Source organism: Megalobrama amblycephala, linkage group LG13 (assembly GCF_018812025.1).
Source record: "Megalobrama amblycephala isolate DHTTF-2021 linkage group LG13, ASM1881202v1, whole genome shotgun sequence".
Taxonomy (NCBI): domain Eukaryota; kingdom Metazoa; phylum Chordata; class Actinopteri; order Cypriniformes; family Xenocyprididae; genus Megalobrama; species Megalobrama amblycephala.
This window is the reverse complement of record NC_063056.1, coordinates 25,207,823-25,227,200: the sequence shown is the minus strand read 5'-3', so window position 1 is coordinate 25,227,200 and position 19,378 is coordinate 25,207,823. Positions and strand designations below refer to the sequence as shown.

The 19,378-nt window shown below is 37.5% G+C and overlaps 1 protein-coding gene across 2 annotated transcripts in view; it reads left to right on the top strand.

Moving 5' to 3' along the window:
* Positions 1–19,376, top strand: part of lipeb (lipase, hormone-sensitive b) — a 30,405-nt gene extending 11,029 nt beyond the window's left edge. For both annotated transcript variants that reach the window (XM_048151739.1, XM_048151740.1), the window contains 10 exons: positions 1,000–1,090; positions 2,477–2,622; positions 4,276–4,461; positions 5,117–5,269; positions 8,295–8,439; positions 9,787–10,014; positions 11,398–11,538; positions 13,467–13,711; positions 15,055–15,315; positions 15,400–19,376. In XM_048151739.1, coding sequence (XP_048007696.1) covers positions 1,000–1,090; positions 2,477–2,622; positions 4,276–4,461; positions 5,117–5,269; positions 8,295–8,439; positions 9,787–10,014; positions 11,398–11,538; positions 13,467–13,711; positions 15,055–15,315; positions 15,400–15,807 — 2,004 coding nt within the window. In that variant the 3' untranslated portion in view covers positions 15,808–19,376. The remainder of the gene's footprint in view (positions 1–999; positions 1,091–2,476; positions 2,623–4,275; positions 4,462–5,116; positions 5,270–8,294; positions 8,440–9,786; positions 10,015–11,397; positions 11,539–13,466; positions 13,712–15,054; positions 15,316–15,399) is intronic.
* Positions 19,377–19,378: the final 2 nt, after the last annotated feature.

Genomic DNA, 19,378 nt, shown 5'->3' with positions numbered 1-19,378 from the left:
ACACCTGCAAAGTAACAACGCTCAAAGTTCAATGAAAAGGGAGATATTTTCTTTTAAAGAATTCCGTGTAAGGGCTACAACAAACGGCTCGTAGGGACTACAACGACTACTACTTCTTCCTGGGTTGGTGACATCATTAACTCTAAAATTTACATAAACCCTGCCCCTGAGAACACGCAACAAAAGGGGCTAGGCCATGTTGGGCTGCTTTAGAGAAGAAGAAAAGTTGTTGTAGTAGAGTGTTGTTGCCATGCCGCCATTTTACTCTGGACTGCTTCACAAACGAGGGTCAGTTCAATGCAGGATTTGCAAGATTAACATGACGGCACATGTTAGTCGATGAGTTGAATCAACTCCACAGTAACTATATAAATTTATCCACTAACTTTTCAGAAACATCCAGATGCATTCTATAAGTTGTAACTTCTTCCTGAGTCTCTCCATCAGTGTCCGATTCCAGTTTGAACAATGTAAGGCGGGACACTTTTACTGACAACCGTCATTTTGGCTGCGTAAGATTCTCCAGCTTTGTTGTTGTTGAGCAACTGAAGCGCGAGCCGTTAAAGCTCCGCCCTCTTCTGGAAAGAGGCCCGGAGCTGCTTTCCAGAAGAGGGAACTTCACAGACACATTCTGTGGACACCAGAGACTTTTAATGTACTGTAAGAACTAAAACCAAAAATGTGTTTTAAGGTAATTACGACGGGTCTTCCCATACATGCTTTTATAATATGAGACAAAGAAATAAACGGCAGTATTTACATTTTATTCATTTTTCTTGAGCACCAAAGAATTTTTTTTAAATGTATCATATCTGAGTGTATGTTTCTTGAGCTCCAAATCAGCATATTAGAGTGATTTCTGATGGATCATGTGACACTAATTGTAATAATATTTCACAGTATTACTGTTTTTACTGTATTTCAGCCTTGGTATATCAAGGAATTTTCTTCCATATTTGTCATGTTTTAAGGTGAATATCTTGTTCTCTTTCCTTTTAGTTTACTCCTGCCATCCGTCCATTCCTACAGTCAATTGCTATTAGCCTGGTTGCCTTTGGAGACAACTACAAGAAGCATCAGTCAGGCATAGGTCAGTAGAGCTGTCGCATTCAGCCTGGTCTGATAAACCTTCCTTTATGTGCCTCCTGATTTATGGGAAGAGGTCACTATTTCACGCTACTTTATCTTTGCAAGTGTCTGCACAGCAGGTTTTCCTCTTGTGTTAATTTAGGACACAAAAGTGCAGTTGAATACATTCTGACCTGCAGAGGCATTCTAATATTGTCTCTTGTGCTCAATGCTGCACCCTAGTGGAGGCAGGAGATATTGCACCATATGGTGAGTAGCTCTCTTATAGAGGGCAGCATGGATGAGAGAAATTTGTGTCCTTACCAAACCTGTCATCCTTTCTTCTGGTAGATTACCTTTTTCCTCTATAGAGATGAACAGTGCCTGTGCCTGCTAGGGGTGGGAATCTTTAGGCACCTCCGATTCTGATTCTGGGAATCACAATCTGATTCCAAAACAATTTGTGATCTACATTTTTACTTTAAATATCAAATTTATTTGTGCATTTTTATCAAATTACTTATATAATTATAAGTACTTTAAAAGAAGCATTTAAAAGAAGCTGCCTGTTGGTAAGTGGGTTTTGTATCGAATATATATACTGCATTCCAATCAGCGTAAATTATGCTTTCATAGAGAATTTGGAAAAGAAAACCCTAAAATATGTATACTGAAATACATTTCTAACAGAGCATATCCTGTGCAACAATGCCTGCGATTGCCCTGTTATTCCGATTCCAACCTCTTGCATTTCGCTCATGAAACTTTATGCAAGTTTATATACTTTCCGATGGTTTTGTGTGTGTGTGATTGGCAGCAGGCAGAATATGCCTGTCTCTAATACAGGGGTTCTTAACTCTGGCCCTCGAGGTCTACTTTCCTGCAGAGTTTCGTTCCAACCTTGATCAAACTCACCTGTCTGTATAGGTGCGGTTGATTAAGGTTGGAGCAAAATTCTGCAGGAAAGAGGATCCAGAGTTCAGAACCCCTGCTCTAGCGCTCATAAGTGCCATCATGCATATGCGGGGGGTGGCGGGAACTAAGCTCTGGAGCAATTCTGAAGCACGAAAAGAGAACCGTTATGCATCTGAGAATATATTTCATTTTTTCTCCCACCCCTAGTTCCTAAGCTGTGCATCAGCATTAGAATGGGAGTTGGTTGGACTGGTTACAGATCAGTTTTTACTTTTTTTTTTTTTTATGTCAATTGATGTTTGTAAATATTAAACTAATTGCTTACGCATGTTCATCAAGGTAAGATGATCGATTTGTGTGTTTCTGTTTGTCGGGAACCCACTTTCACTTCTTTCCCCTCTGTATTGCTGTCTAAGTATGATGTCCTGGTGTGATATGCCAATTATGTAGACAGGCATTCATCTAACTGTCTGTTTGTCTGTGTTTCTCTCAGGTGTAGCAGCAAGTTCTTTCCTCACCTCTGGGAAGTATGCCATTGACCCTGAACTGAGAGGTCAGGAGTATGAACGCATCACTCAGAACCTGGATGTTCATTTTTGGAAGACATTCTGGAACGTTACAGAGACTGAAGTTTTATCAGTTAGTATTGAGCATCTGTGTGTTTCAGTTAGGGCATCACAATTAATTGAAAGAAAATAGGTTTGAGATTTGGCCTTGTATTATTTAACCACAAAAAAAAAAAAATGCTGCTTGAAAGTAAAGAAATTATGTTAGAAGCATATTACCACTGTAATAATAAAATTGTAATCTTCATAATAATAATGATAGTTCATTATTTTATTATATTATATTATTATAATATGTAAATAATATTATAATATATAAATAATATTATAATATATAAATTATATTATATTATATTATATTATATTATATTATATTATATTATATTATATTATATTATATTATATTATATTATATTATATTATATTATATATATTATATTATATTATATTATATTATATTATATTATATTATATTATATTTGAACTGGGCTTTAAAGGTCCCGTTCTTCGTGATCCCATGTTTCAAACTTTAGTTAGTGTGTAATGTTGTTGTTAGAGTATAAATAATATCTGTAAAATTTTAAAGCTCAAAGTTCAATGCCAAGCGAGATATTTTATTTAACAGAAGTCGCCTACATCGAACGGCCAGTTTGGACTACATCCCTCTACTTCCTTCTTTAATGACGTCACTAAAACAGTTTTTTGACTAACCTCCGCCCACAGGAATACACAAGAGTTGCGTTTGTAGAGTGTGTTTGTCGTCATGTCGTCGAAACACTGTTATTTTCATCCCGCAGTCCAATCACCGGGTCTGATTCCGGCTCAAATTGATAGGGTAAAATTAAAGACATGTTTACAATAACACTGAGTGCGTGCATCTCCACGTTATGGTAAGAGGCGTGACCTTTCCGGGCAAGGAGCGCTAAGCTGCTGTCGAATCACAACACAGGAACCGCGGGCACAATCAGAACTCGTTACGTATTTCTGAAGGAGGGACTTCATAGAACAAGGAAGTCATCAGCCCGTTTTTATGACAGTGGAAACAGCGGTATACAGATAAGTAAATTATGTGAAAAATACTGTGTTTTTTTACACGCGAAACATGAATACATGTTATATTGCACACTATAAACACAATCAAAGCTTCAAAAAAACCCGAAAAACGGGACCTTTAATAAAGTGAATGCAAAGCTAAAATTAAAAAATGTCCACTTGGGGTCGACAAAATATATTAATTTTCCACATTGGCTGAATTCCTATCACAACTAGAGTGGACCTAAAACTCCAATTTCAAATTTAGGCCCAGTGTGGATTCAAATAGAATTGTATTCATTTTTACTTAGCTGGCTCAACCGAGAGAACATTTTTTTTCTCTCTCTTTCTAAACTTTTTTAAATTTTAAACAGATTTAAAGTATATTGACAGCAGAGTGTGGGCAAAACATTTTAGTCTTGATGTCTTAGCTCTTTCAGCAGAAACAAGAGCTATCAATTGTTTATAACAGTTCAAATTGAATTAACAGTGTTTGTCAGATAAAACTCTACTGACATCTACTCCTTGCACCAGTGTCTTTTTAATATACTTGACAATCTTTTGCTACAGCTGATCAGATCAAATAATAACATGTCCCAAGTTCTCATATTGCAAAGTTCAATTTACATAGTAGTGAAACAGAAATAAATCTGTGCTTTATCTCATCTCTCTATCTCTCTTTCTCTCTATCAAGGGTCTGATGTCTATGACGGCCACTACAGTGAAGGTGAATCGAGCTCTTTCTGTGCCCCCTATGCCCTTTGACCTGCCGTTGGTGGCGGATCCCACCCACATGGTGACCGTGTCTCCTCCAGCAGCTCATATCGGCCTGGGCCCTGTGCTGATGAGGTTGATCTCATATGAGCTGAGAGAAGGACAGGTACAACAGTTCATACTGATGTCACTGACCATCTTAAATTAGTCTTGAATGATAATCATCTCTCACTTATGTTTCTTCCTACTCCTCACACATGAACTTTTCATTTGAATCATAATTTGACCTCTTTGTTCTTGAAAGAGAGTCATTTTTCCACTCTATATGCTCTTATCTTGACAGTAAATAAATAAATAAATAAATAACTATGCACAGATAGCAAGGAATGAATAAAATCACCACCATTCATAATGAGGTGTGCTTAGCTAAATGAAGTGGTTGAGCTTTTATCCTTTTATCTCCTTGTATCCTTTACTTTAAGCCCTATAATTCCTGATATACATCTCTGTGTCATGGGAGGACTTGAACTGGTTGCAATATAGATGAGTTAGATGTAATGGTGCTTAAAAAAGCCTATTTGACTTTGCTTCACACCCTTTGAACTCCTATTGATCCAGCTGAGGCGTAAACGTGTTTAAGAACCATGCGTCTGTAGCGTTTAATTACACATCTCTTTTTGTCTTTGTGTGAGGCAAAGAGATTCAAATGAAGTATTATTCAGGAAGTTGTGTTGTGATGAAATTTTCACCTTACAATTTTTCATAGGTTTCTCTTCATTGTTATGGTGCTTGTGGTCCATTTTATTTTTTATTTTCTTCAGGACAGTGAGAAATTACTAGCACTGTGTCGCTCAGAGGGGGGCCCGATATCTCTTTCTTTGGGCCTAAAGCCGAAGCGCAGTCCTCCTTCCCCGTGGCTGGTGTTGCACTTCCACGGAGGAGGCTTTGTGGCACAGACCTCCAAATCACATGAGGTATCACTTCGCCTCTTCTCTCCTTACACTCTCTATATGTCCCCTTTTTCATCCTACCTTAAATAAGGCAGACAAATCTTATAGACTTACTTTAAATCTAGGAAGCAGAATATCATAGAGCCTTGGGGTGGAAATAAACAGTGAAATAATCATAACCCATTGCTATATTTCATATAATTAAAAAAAAAAAAAAAAATAGGACAGTCTCACAATTTGTCATTTCCACCACAACAATTTTCCCCTAATCATTTTTATTTGTAAAATAAAATGATATGTGTCTTGATATGAAAAATGAGACCAGTGAAGTGAAATCAAGGTAAAATCACTTATATATTTATGTGTGTCATTTTAAGCTGTGATTTTGTCAAATTATGCAAAAATGTGAAAAATTATGTAATTTTGTGTATTTATTATACATAAAATGTTAGCTGTGAAATTAGCAGTAGCAAAATAAAAGTTTACAAGTGTTTAAAAGTGTAAAAGTGTTTTATTCCAATTTTTTTAAAGTGCCATTTCCAACAGAATGTAATTTAACACAATACGTCACTTAAGATGTGGTGGAAATGACATTGTGGTGAGAATTTTTAATTCTCCTGTGATTCATGTATGTCCACTGTTGGACATTGTTAGTGGACAAATTAAATTGTTTAGAAGAGGTTATTTTCACAAAGGTGACCATAGTTAAAGAAATATCAAGAAGCTGGAGTCTACAGAGCATCTTTTACCGTTAGATTCATCCTAAGTGACTTAAGTTGTTCACAGCATATTTATTAGAATTTTGAATACTTTATTGTCTTTAGACATTGATTGTAGTCACTCAGGTTCCCACTTCTATGTCTGATTATTCATTTAGTGGTTTTAATAGTGCCTCTCCTTGAGCAACTTATGAGTCTTGTGCAAAGTATAAGACTTCTGCTCTGTTAAAGTATCATGTTATCACTCCACTCATGCAAAATTCACACAAACTCTCACCAGCGGGAGCCTGCGCTCTTGACATACTGCATTAGCTGCTTGAACGAGCGCCACTCAACAATGGACACGTTGATATGAGATGTAACTGGCAGTCAGAGCAACATGTTGTGACGCCTGTCAGCACGCATCATTTCTTTAAACTACAAAACAAAACTGAGAGAGTGAGAACAAGAAAAAAGATGCAAAGAGACTGAAATATCTGAGAAGAAATATGCTCATTCCCTAAGTGTTTTCGGTAACGCTTTACAATAAGGTTCATTAGTTAACATTAGTTAACATGAACTAATAATGAACTGCACTTGTACATCATTTATTAATCTTTGTTGATGTTTATTTCAACATTTACTAATACATTATTAAAATCTTGTTAACATTAGTTAATGCACTGTGAACTAACATGAACAAACAATGAACAACTGTATTTTCATTAACTAACATTAACAAAGATTAGTAAATACAGTAACAAATGTATTGATCATGGTTAGTTCATGTTAGTTAATATTAACTAATGTTTAACTAATGAACCTTATTGTAAAGTGTTACCGTGTTTTCTCTTAATGCTTGGTGGTGAGGCACATTCAGATGGATATTCAGGATGACAGATTTGAAATGAAGATTTAGGGTTCATTTCGGGACCCTTATTCAGGCTCTTTTCAGGAGTTGCAGTCACACTGAAACCACTGTCTTAAAGCTGGAAACTACAGGAGGTCAGGATTCAGAAAGGAATTAGGGGTGTGAGTTGGGTAAGCAGTTCAGGATTTGAAAATGTGGGTCTTTGCCATCACTTAGTAACTCTAGAACTACTTCATTGACAGAAGTGAAATAAAACCATAATATAATCATAATATGTACTATGTTTCAGGAAAAACATACTTTTCGTTCATTAATAAAGTGCGCTACAATTACAATTTGAACATACTACATGTGATATGTTGGCATTATCATCAACTGTAGCTGTGACACTGTTCCCTGCTATTTACAAATAAGACAACGCACCTCATGTGGCCTCATGTGGATAATAGTGTCCATTGAATACACACTTCAAAATCTTGGTGGAAAAGTAGGTCATCTGGGTTACATACTGTATGCCCACTGAATGTTGCATATTTAGACATGCTACACATTTTATGTATTGCTTTTCACATACTATCAAGTAAGTATCCATATTCAGTCTCAGGATAAGTGAGTACAGTATTGAGGATTTGGAGCCATTTATTGAGAGATTCAGTTAATGTAAAACAGGCAATTAAATGCTAAACAAAGTCAGCACGAATCGGAAATCACAACAAACATTTCTTCACTATTGTGGCATATTTCTAAGTGAAATTGTGGTTGTGGAATGACAGGTTGCTGGAGGGGAGGGATTGAAAACTTATGGGCCAGACCCCGCACCGGAGTACATATCATCAAGGAAGAGATGTTTTTCAGAGGGGGAGGGCATTTTAATATTTTTGATTTAAAAAAACATTAAAAGGATAGTTCACTCAAAAAAGAAAGTCATAATTTACTCACCCCCTTAAGTTGTTCCAATCTTGTATGCATTTCTTTCTTCTGCTGAACACAAAATAATATATTTTGAAGGATGTCGGTAACCAAACAGTTGACTTCCATAGTATTTTTTTCCCATATGGAAGTCAATGGGGCCCATCAACTGTTTGGTTACACATTCTTCAAAATATCTTCTTTTGTGTTCAGCAGAAGAACTTGAGAGTAAGTAAATGATGACAGAATTTTCATTTTTGGGTGAATTATCCCTTTAACACAAATTAAAGCAATGTGGACTGAAAAATAAATTAATATAAATGCTGCAACATTCCATAAAAAATAAGAATTGTCAATTTTGATTTTGACATTAAACCAAACAAATACCATGTCCCCTATAAAACGAGAAGGAAAAAAGAAGAAATAACTAAACCTGAAAATCCTAGTGTGAATTTTTCGACATTGTCTATGATTTCTAATACCTAAAAATGCAGCAGTTTTGATTCCATTTTCCTCTCTCTCTCTCTCTCTCTCTCTCTCTCTCTCTCTCTCTCTCTCTCTCTCTCTTCAGCCATATCTGAGGAGCTGGTCTCAAGACCTGAATGCCCCCGTCCTTTCAGTGGACTATTCTCTGGCCCCTGAGGCCCCGTTTCCTCGGGCTTTAGAGGAATGTTTCTATGCCTACTGCTGGGCCATCAAGAACCACAACCTGCTTGGTGAGAAGAATAGCCCCTTCTTTATACTTCCTTATGCTTATACTTCCTTATACTTCTTTATACTTTCCCATGATATCGTGATTTATATTTGCTTCTTAAAGTCGTGATGACATGGAAGTAGCGACAGATATTATTTTCTGTATTGTAATGTACATCCAAATGTAACAGTTTGTCAAAACAAGAAAAAAATATTGGGCGGGGACTTGGTTCTATCCATTGGTTGTTGATTGGATTTTGGGATGTCTGTGTTGCATTGAAAAGTGGAGGCAGGTGAACGTGAGCTTGCAGGAGCGGGGTTTAAGCAAACTAAATGATTTGAGAAGTGATACGCATGTCACCAGCAGAAGGTCTGGTTATGACCTTTTGATTTAAACATTATGAGGACAGGTCAAATTTTTTTAAAAGATAAAACATGCACAGATGAAAATGGAGTGAGTTTTCATTGCATGCCCATTTTAAACCTCTTTTGTATGGTACACAGTTCATTCATTTTGAGTGGGAGGTGGCAGCACTTGTCAAGCTTTTTTTTTTTTTCTTTGTCATGCACGACTGCTTGTGGCACACATCAGGCATGATTGTCTTTTCATGGTTGACATGATTGACCAATCGAAGGTGATTTTGTTCACGACCGATAAAACGGCATTTAGCTTTTACGTGGTCCTTCAGCTTTTATGAGTGCAAAACCTGCACTCCTACTCACATAAATAAATGAGTTTCCTACAGAATGTCAGAACACATTTTGTGGAGAAATATTTGATTTTATTCATTTAATTTTTATTAGTTTTATTACCACTTTAATGAAACACTGAATACAACTTATAGTAATTGCATCATCCATCTACCAGACTGCTTTTTACATTATTCATTTAAATTTAAATGTATTTATTTTTTTCAGAATTTTTGTATCATTCAGTCATTTGATTAGTCCTTAAAAAACTGATTAAGGTACAAGACAAGTGAAATTGGACGACTTGACGATCTGTCATACTGTTGTACTGTGCTGGTGTCGAGATCCCACAGGGAACAAAGATGCCTATTGAAACTCAGCTCACACTCGGTCTGACTACAGCAGCGTAAACATATTCATCATTCAGTGTTCTCTCACCTCTGCTATCTATCTCAGGATCATCACGCAGATCACGCGCTTCTAATAATTCCCTTTCGGTGTCTTTGGTGTGAAAACCACACCACATCAGTGATAAATATGTGACCTCATTTAAGAAATATAGAGTGTATTTGTCTTCTTGATTCTCTAAATAATTTTTTATTTGATCTATTGCTCATTACTTCATCTTCTGCTTTGCGCCTCCTTCCTAAATCTCTTCTGTTGGCCCCTCTCTTCCTCAGGTTGGACCGGTGAGCGTGTGTGTTTGGCCGGTGACAGCGCAGGAGGAAACCTGTGTGTGACTGTGTCGATGCGGGCCGCTGCTCACGGCGTGCGCATGCCGGATGGCATCGTCGCCGCGTACCCCGCCACCCTGCTCACCGTGTATGCCTCGCCATCCCGCCTGCTTACCCTCATTGACCCTCTGTTACCCCTCAGTGTTCTCTCACGCTGCCTCAGTGCTTACGCAGGTCAGTCTGGAACCGTAATAGGATTTTATGAAAATTAGTGCTGTGTTGTGACTCGGGTTATTAGCGAGCTGAAATGGTCAGGTCCGACGCATAATTTATCGCTGGTAAAAGTTTAGCATATTCACAATTTAGGGAGTGTAGAAACCTTAATGATGATGAATGATTTCAACAAGTAAAGTTAAGTGAAGCCACACACGTCAGGAATAGATTAATTGCTTTGTATTTTGTTATAAATGATTCGATTAGTAGTGTTTTCAATCATAGTAATGGTGAAGTCAAATCAGTGGCCCACGGCTTGTATTGTCTTTCCTCTGCAGGTGAACTTTAACAATATTGTCTTTCTGTTATAATACTGGATATTTAATGTCTATGGTATCTAAAATGCTTCTATTTTGATATTTTTGTTATTTTAATTTTTTACAGATTATAATATCAGCATGTCTTAGCATTTAGTTGCTCACCTTTTTGCATTAATGACAGCAACACTCAAGCTGTATGATCTCCACAAGATTTAGTAAAACCTAATGAACATGTTCTCCAGCATAATTTGAGAATGCTTCAAAAAACATTTTGTGCTTCAGTAGAAGCAAGAATCAGTGTTGGGGAAAGTTACTTTTAAAAGTAATGCATTACAATATTGCGTTACTCCCTAAAAAATGTATCTAATTGTGTTACTTAGTTACTTTTTATGAAAAGTAATGGGTTTGTTTTTCAATAACAACAAAAACAGTTATGTTTTTGATCAATTTAAAGGCCATTTTGCACCAAAAGTGAAATAAATAAGCCTCAGTCAGGCTGAATATAATGCATATTTACAGTTTTGCATACAATTCTGAGATTGCATTTCACTGTTTTTATACATTTTGAGGAATGCTGAATGTTTTTGTGGAAGTGAGATGAGTAAATACATGTTCACATTTAGTCTAGACCTACAATAATCATAATTCTTACACACAGCGCACACACTGCGTTACTTATTTGAAAAAGTAACAGATACTTTGTTGTAAATTGAAAAAGTAATGCGTTACTTTACTAGTTACTTGGAAAATGTAATCTGATTATACGTAACTCAGGTTACTTGTAATACGTTACCCCCAATACTGGCAAGAACGCCTCCTTTTATTCAAATTAGTACATATGCATGTCTCAAATTTTGTTAATTCATTACTGGCCTAGAAATAAAGCAAAATTTAAAATATTTATTTTTATGTCATTTCCTTTATTTTATATTTTTATATATTGTTTTTAATTTCATTTTAATTTGTTTGTTTGTTTATATATTGATTGATTGAATCCTACACATTCGATTTGGATTTTTTTTTTTTTTTAATCCTACTGTATGTTATTTGCTTTTTCCCCTTTGTCCTTTTCTGCTGTGTGTAGGCACAGATCCACAGGTGGAGAAGCAGGTGGAGAAGGTGAGCACTTTTAGCATGGTGAGGAGAGATACTGCCTTGCTGCTCCGAGACTTCAAACAGGGGGCCTCCAACTGGATCCATTCTTTGCTGGATAAAGGGAGTGCAGGTACATGTATAGGGCTGAAATAGAGTGTATTTTGTTTTAGAGTGTACTCATTGTGCCGAGTGTGTCTAAGGCGGCATTATCAATATGTCTTTTTATGATTATAATCCCTACATACACTGATGATGATGCCTTTGTAATAGTGCAGCTGGCTAATTATTTGATCTGTTTTAATTAGGTTTAAATTAAGGCACACAAATCCCTCGTAGCTCTCTGCTTTGCTTGATATAATTGGCTCCATGGTGATAATAGCCATTTGTTCAGAGCTATATGTGGTAGCTTCTGAACTCATTCTCCAGCTTGTGGTGCGTGACCCACAGATGGTTTTGTGGAAAGTGGTCCTTCAGAGCATGTGCTGACTGAATGCTTCTGAACGGAGGCCCTGATTCAGTCTGTATCCATCATCTAAGCATGCTGTTAAAGGATACCTGGAAGGCTAATGTATGCAAGGTCCCACAACCCAATTGCCTTTTGTGCCACAACTACACAATTCCTTCCTCTTCTCTCTACAGTAGTATTAATTGTTACTAACTCGGCAAGTCATGATCTTCCCCATGATATTCCAACACCAGTGGTTCAGCCCCGCCTTCCCCGCTTCAGTTGGTTGCTACCAATTACTGTTTAAATAACTTTAAATATGTTATAATTATATTAAAATTCTATACTATTTTGTATATGAAAATAAAAAAATAAAACACTAAACACTGAAGGTATCACAATATTATAGTATAAGAATTGTTTTATATGTGCTAAAGATTATATCAGAGTGTTATTAAATATGTGATTAGATGACAGCAAAGGTTATCGAAATGAGCGAGCACAGTTTAATATGCAATAGTGATAAATTAAAAAACTCTAATATTGGCCAATAATAGATATGGTACTGATATGTTTCACATTTCTAATAAAATGATGTCACAAATGCTCACCTCTCACTGTATCTGCATTTTTATTCTTGTTTTATTGTGGTTTTGGTTGCATAGTCGCACAGCTGACTGAAATGCTGATAAATAACCATATCAATCAAAGCCCTTTCTAATGGCTTCGCATACTGCGTTGTGCCACATTCTCGTTGGTTTTTAAGTCAATGGTTTAAATGGGCTACTATCAACCCAAGATCTCATATCATTTGAGTTCATTAGCTCACACAGAGAGAGAAAGAGTAGGGCTGTGCAGGATGTCAATGCATTGTGGCTAAAAGGCATCATTAGTGTGGTGTCACACACAACACAAAGCATTCTAATTGCCTCATGATGGCCATGAATTCATCATTCACTATGCCAGCATAGCTGAGAATAGTTTTTCACAAGATTATGGCTATGGGGAAGACAGCTGTGTTGTGGCTGGTCAGTTGTCTGTTTGTATGGTAGTTTGAGGGCCTTAATATTTTCCTGAATGTCTGTTTAATGCCACACACATGCACTTCACATCAGACAGTCACATGCCTTACCTCTCCCTGGCAACTGTTTCCTCGCCAACAGCCTCCACCAATGTCTGTGTGAGGGTCTTTGTAATCCCCCACCCCTTTTGCTTAAAATTCCTACCCTCTGTCCATTTGTAATCGTTTTATATTTATTTACTTTCTCATTTTGCCTTTCTACATATTTGCATTAAGAAATGTTTCTGGAAGCATATATGCTCTCTATAAGATTTTGAAGAGGAATTTTTTTCTCTTCCTGATAGCTTGCTTAGAACTTGCTTTGGGAATTCAGGATTACCTTAGTTTTGTTGGTTTTCTTTTTCCACCATCACATTTTGGGCCTGTTAATATCTCACATAGACATTATCTTACAAAATAATAACAGGAGTGCAACGTCAGTCAATATATGTGACTTTAAAACATCCACATCACCAGGATGACCTTGAAATGACATTCATTGTCAGTATTTCCTCTAAAAACGTCCTAAATATCTCCCCTTTTTTCTTTTCAGACTCTGTGAGAAAGAGCGTTTCAGAAGCGTCTCTAACCTCTCCTCACACAGACCCTCCGGTATCCGCCAAACTGTCTGAGTACTCCCAGGGGAAAGGGTCTCAGAGGAGCCAGACATGCCAGGACTTGGGCACCCACGCTAACAGCAACGTGCAGCAAAACGATAGCCAGACTGCCAACCACCTTAGCACCACCACAACCAACCACAGCTCCATCCTTGACATCACGCTGACACCCGAGAGCAAGGTACAGCTCCTCGTCTTGTGCTTTAGAAGGATTTATTCAAATTTCTGTTTCCACCATGTTCCTAAAGCCCCCTTGGTGTCGAAGGTCTCTCTTTTACAGATTGCAACAGTGAGTCATATTAATCATCTAACTGATTTGCATTCTACTAGGGTGCCAATCTCTGCTACACAGCATCCATCAGGCTAGTTTTCATGGCTTTATGAGTATGTGAAACATATGCCAATATTTGCGCTGATTAATTTGCTCCAGAGTGAGAATGACCTAGCCTTCAACAATTAAACAGTGTTGCTTTTATCATAGTCAAACATCGCATTTAAATAACAGACAGTCCCATTGTTAGTAAGAATCTGGTATGTTTGCTGGAGTGCAGCACAGATGTTCGTACAGAGGATTAAATTGCCATTGGTGGCAGAAAAACAGGAGTTTGTTATGCCATAATTAGCATCAGAGTCAGAGCTGTGGCAGAACGCAGGCTGTCTAATGCACAGAATTAACTGGCCTCTTAACGCTGCCTGATTTTAATAGCTTGCGGTAAATTGTTGATCTGGTTATTTTAGTCTGGAACACTGTGTGCAAATAAATCACAGAGCTTTTTTGAATCTACACAATTATTTCACTGTATTCCTCTCTATCCAGCTTGGGAAAGGGTAGTGCGGAGAGTAGTTGTGCAACTCTGTGCAAAGAATTATGCTGCAATGATGTCACTTGGATTTTGTATGCCATTGTTCAAGTATGTGTTAAAATCCTGCTGAGAATCCCATGATACGATGACATCAGATGTGTGAATAATTGCTGGATTTGAAACACTAATTTTTACTGCCTGTTTCAAATGAGTCATCTCAGCTTCTCCTGAACCCATTCCCCATCTCCGTTCCCCCATGTTCCTTACAAATGTCCACTTTCCTATATAATAAACGAAATAAAACATGTATCACAGTTTCAACAAATAAAAGCAGCACGACTGTTTTCAACATTGATGATAATAAGAAATGTTTCTTGAGCAGCAAATCAGCATATTAGAATGATTTCTGAAGGATCATGTGACACTGAAGACTGGAGTAATGATGCTGAAAATTCAGCTTTGCCATCACAGGAATAAATGACATTTTAAAATACATTGAAATAGAAAACAGTTATTTTAAATTGTAATAATCTTTCAAAATATTACTGTTTCTGTATGTGTGATCAAATACCGACCCCAATTTTTAACATAATACTCATTATGCAGGAATGTTTGAAATTCAAACAGCTCAGGTCATGGTAATGTTTCACTTTGTTCATCAGCCCTGGATGAACCTTGTCGCCTCATGTTCATATCTTATTTACCTCCACCTCTGTCCTAGCCCGAGGATGTAAGTTTCTTCCTTTGCAAAGAGGTGGATCCCGCTGTGTCAGAATCCTTTTCTACTGTGGCCATTCCACCCCCTGGTGGTGAGGAGGACTCCGAGGAACCCCGGGAGTTTCCAGACGGCTTTGAGCCTCTGCGCTCAGAGCAATTAGCAGAAATGAACGTACAGAGTTCTCCCATCGTCAGAAACCCCTACATGTCCCCCCTTCTGGCTCCAGACAGCATGCTAAAGGGACTACCTCCCATACACATAGTGGTAAGATTGATCAAAGATGTGCTTGGTACTTCATTTTTTTTGTTTGCCTAAGTTTGAGACTCCTCTTTATCCCCCTTTTCTCAGGCCTGTCATCTGGACCCCATGCTAGACGACTCTGTGATGTTTGCCAAAAGGCTCCGAAATGTCGGTCAGCCAGTGACCCTATGCGTCGTGGATGACCTTCCTCATGGCTTCCTCAGCCTGTCACAGCTCTCGAGGGAGACTCGAGAAGCTGCTAACGTATGCATGGAGCGAATCAAGGATGTCTTCACTATGAAAGACCCTCCGCCAGAGATGCGCAAACACCGCAAATTGGAACGGACCAATCAGATGCCCTCTGCTACCAAAAGAGACCACATTCAACTTTCACAAGTGACCGTGCTGGAGGAAGAGGGGTTATCTGTTGGGGGAGAGGCTTCTATTGTGGATGAGGAGGGACTTAGTGGTTTTTACCCTCCCACTAATTCTGAATCTGAAAAGATTCAAGCTTAGATTTTGAACTGGTTTCTGAATGATACCAAAAGAGAGATGCATAGACCAGAGTAAGCTCATATTATGTGAATGATTATAGTGGATAAGAGTATAGAGAGAAAAATAAAGTAAGTAACCAATTATTAAATGATAACTTATAAAAGAAACAATTAAATATTTAGTTATAGAGAGGAAAAAGATCAATTAATACACCTCTAGCTTTATTATTCAAATGTGATTGCGTACACATGCACTCCCTTTACATCTATTATACCACTTTGCCTTTTGTTGCGTTATACCAGCACAAAAACTAATATCCTGCCTTGTTCTACAAAAACATCCCAGCACATAACGTCATTATTACAAATGGATGTACAAACCCAAACCTCACTCCTTATAGCACTAAATGTTCTTATACAATAATGAAATCTGTCTGAAAACTGTGATTCAATATTATACCTGTGTGTTAGAATTTATACTCTGTAGAATGCGTTGCTGCTAGGCATCCTGGGGCTAACTGACGAAAGCATTTATTAATGGTTGAAATTTTTCTTTATAGTAGCTTTTGAAATATTTATGACACCAAATTATAATATGGTGTTACTGTGTATGTTAATCACCCTTTATTAATCTACCTGTCTGTTGGCACCTAGAGGACATTCTGTGTGACTAGTGTTTGAATGGGATTTCTGACGCTGCTTTGTCCTCATAGAGTTCAATGATTAGTAAATGCAATTAATCGTGATCAAATTTCCACAAGCGTTCTGTGGAAGGAAAGCTCAAGTTACACAAAACAGCACCGAATTTGTGATATAGTGTTACTTGTGCTCTATGGTGTCCAGTCTTGTTATAGTCAAGATAACAGTCTATTTTGCTACTTTCATATATTATCTTCGTAGTGGCATGGAGAATTGTGTTTATTGTCTGTAAATGTTTACTTAAAATTGCTAGTGCACCCAAAAACAAAAATTCTGTCATAATTTATGTTGTTTCAAACCTGAATGGCTATTTCTTGAAGAACGTTTCAGCTATTTTTGCTCAAACAATGAAAACCACTGGGGTCTTAAACAAACCAACATGGGACCCCATTGATTTTCATTGTATGAGCGAGGAAAAAAAAAACAGAATTTTTTTCTTTTTCTTTTTTTGGTTCCACGAAACAATGAAAGTCATACAGGTTTGGAATGACACAAGGGTGAATAAATAATGCCAGAATTTTCATTATTTGGATGAATTACATCTTTAAGACACAAGTGGCGTTGAAATAGCATATTTGACTTATTAAGATTTGTTTGTTTATTATAATCATATTATAATCGCATTATTTATCTGTTAGATTAGATTAAAAAAATATATATACTGGTTTGAAAACTGGACAAGAGCTTAGAGAGAAAAAACACGGGCTGTTACCTCTACATCACTGCCTTTCCCTCTTAGTCGGCATGTCAGCGCAAGCTTCCATTATTTTTCCATCTCCCTCGTTCCTTCAGTCAGTTTGTTTCCCTCTTGTTCACAGTCGTGTCGTCTCTCCCCGTGCATGCTGACCCATTTTGAGCACACTTTTCAATTCTCACCCAGCCCGTCCTAGAGGTATTTTAAGCAGACTCCCTTAACACCCAGCAACCTTGAACCAATGAAATCTTTCAGCCTGCACATGTGTGATACATACCGCTGTGATAGCATGTCTCTATTTGAATCAGGTCTCCTCTCTCTCTGGCACTAATTGACTCTCTGAATCAAAATTTTGGTACTCCATTAAATGCATTAGTGCTATATGGGAGGTTTGGACCTTTGTGTGCACAGCTCTGCTATGTGACAGTGGCCTGACCTCCCGCAGTGTGTTTATATAGCGCACATATCCTATTTAAAGTATTGTCGACCTTATTATTGAAACAACAATGGGTTATAATTCCACTTGCTGTCATTTTAAGATTCGCTGTGCTCAGCGGCACAGCACGACATGTCTTTTGGGACTGTAATATATCCTCAGCAAAGGCATGGTCTTTATTGGTGTGTCTATGATTGGATTAAGCCAGAGCTGAAGTCATGCTTTATCTGCTGAGAGAAAACAATACTCCATCTACTGCTGATTGCAGCATTTGAGAGTCAGTTTCTTAGAGTGTCACGATATAAAAAGATTTGCTTGCTTGCTCTTTTCACCATGTCAAAGCTGCTCCCTTCTGGTGATGGATTTGAAATAACAAGTCTTGGTTACTCTGCAGTTTTTGTTATGGCTCATATGTAATACTTGTCTCGTCAATTGTTGTTGTAGGTATTTTTGTCAGCCTGTTTTGGTCAGCTTGATTCTGTTTGCGTTGTGTTGTTTGTCGCACTTTGTGTTATAGTTATGTCAGCTCTGCCTGGAAAAGCTTCTCAATGCCATTGTGCTTCTTGATTCTACATTGTATGTAGTCCCTTCATGGAACCATGACTAAAACAATCAGAACTGGGAGAGGAACGATAAGACGCTCTGCCACCCTCTGGTTATCCGTTCCAGTCGAGTTGTCTCTGTAAGCCTTTTTTTTTTTTTTAGTTTTGGTAGGACAATGTAACCTTGAATGCACTTGAGCATTTCCACCTTGTTTTTTTTTTTTTGTGTGTGTGTATGTGTGTGTGACTCTCAAACCGCCTCCCTCAGAGAGAGATTACTCATTCATCTCAAGGGTGTTATATAAAACACTATGTTAATTTAGTCCTCTGTTTAAACGACCATACCTGCACTTATTACTGAGGTGTAAGCAGCCAAAACCGTGCTGCATCATCTCCCATCAGAGGCACAAGTCCACTGAGTCATGTCATTGCATTTAACATCTGTTCTCAAGAGTTATAGTCAATCTGTCACTGACTTAGGGTTTTAATCGGTAGGTTGTTTCATTGTCTCGGAATGGATTTGCTGCGAGTGGTTTTTGAGCTCCTGTCCTCTTGAAGTCCACCGACGGTGATGTTGCTCACTTTAAGTGCAGGCTCTAATGACCACTGCAGTATCATTTGCGAGGGTGCTGATGTCTATTCTCTCCTCATTTTCACTGCCGTAACTGAGTGATAAAAATCCAATGAGTGATATATTGAGTGATACAAACTGCACTGTATGTCCTAGGCAAACTTTCTCACATTCAGTCAGACCTGATGTTTTCAGGACAATCTCAGCTAATAAGCACTTTATAGTTCAGTGTATAGCGGCATCTGTGGTGGCATGTGAGGAGCTTTCAGGTGCCCTCACTGCCATTCAGGAACTGAGAGTTAGCTAATTTATGATTATATGATTCTTTATTTGTAATAATTATAACTATTATTAATAATAATAGTAATATTTATAATAATAATATTTATTATTATTATTATTATTAATATGGTTTTTCCTCATGTAAAGACACCGTAAGTGCAAACCTGTGTATTTGGAATGTACTGTATATGCATAGATGACATTTATTGTATAGACCATAATTATACTTTTAAGTTGTCTTTTTTTGTTAAGAGTATTTTGAGACTTGTGAGGACTGTAGGAATGTTACAATGATAAATGAGAGTATTTTTCTGCAGTATGTATTTTCCCTGTGTTGATTTATATTTGAATAAATATTTTCTCTGCATC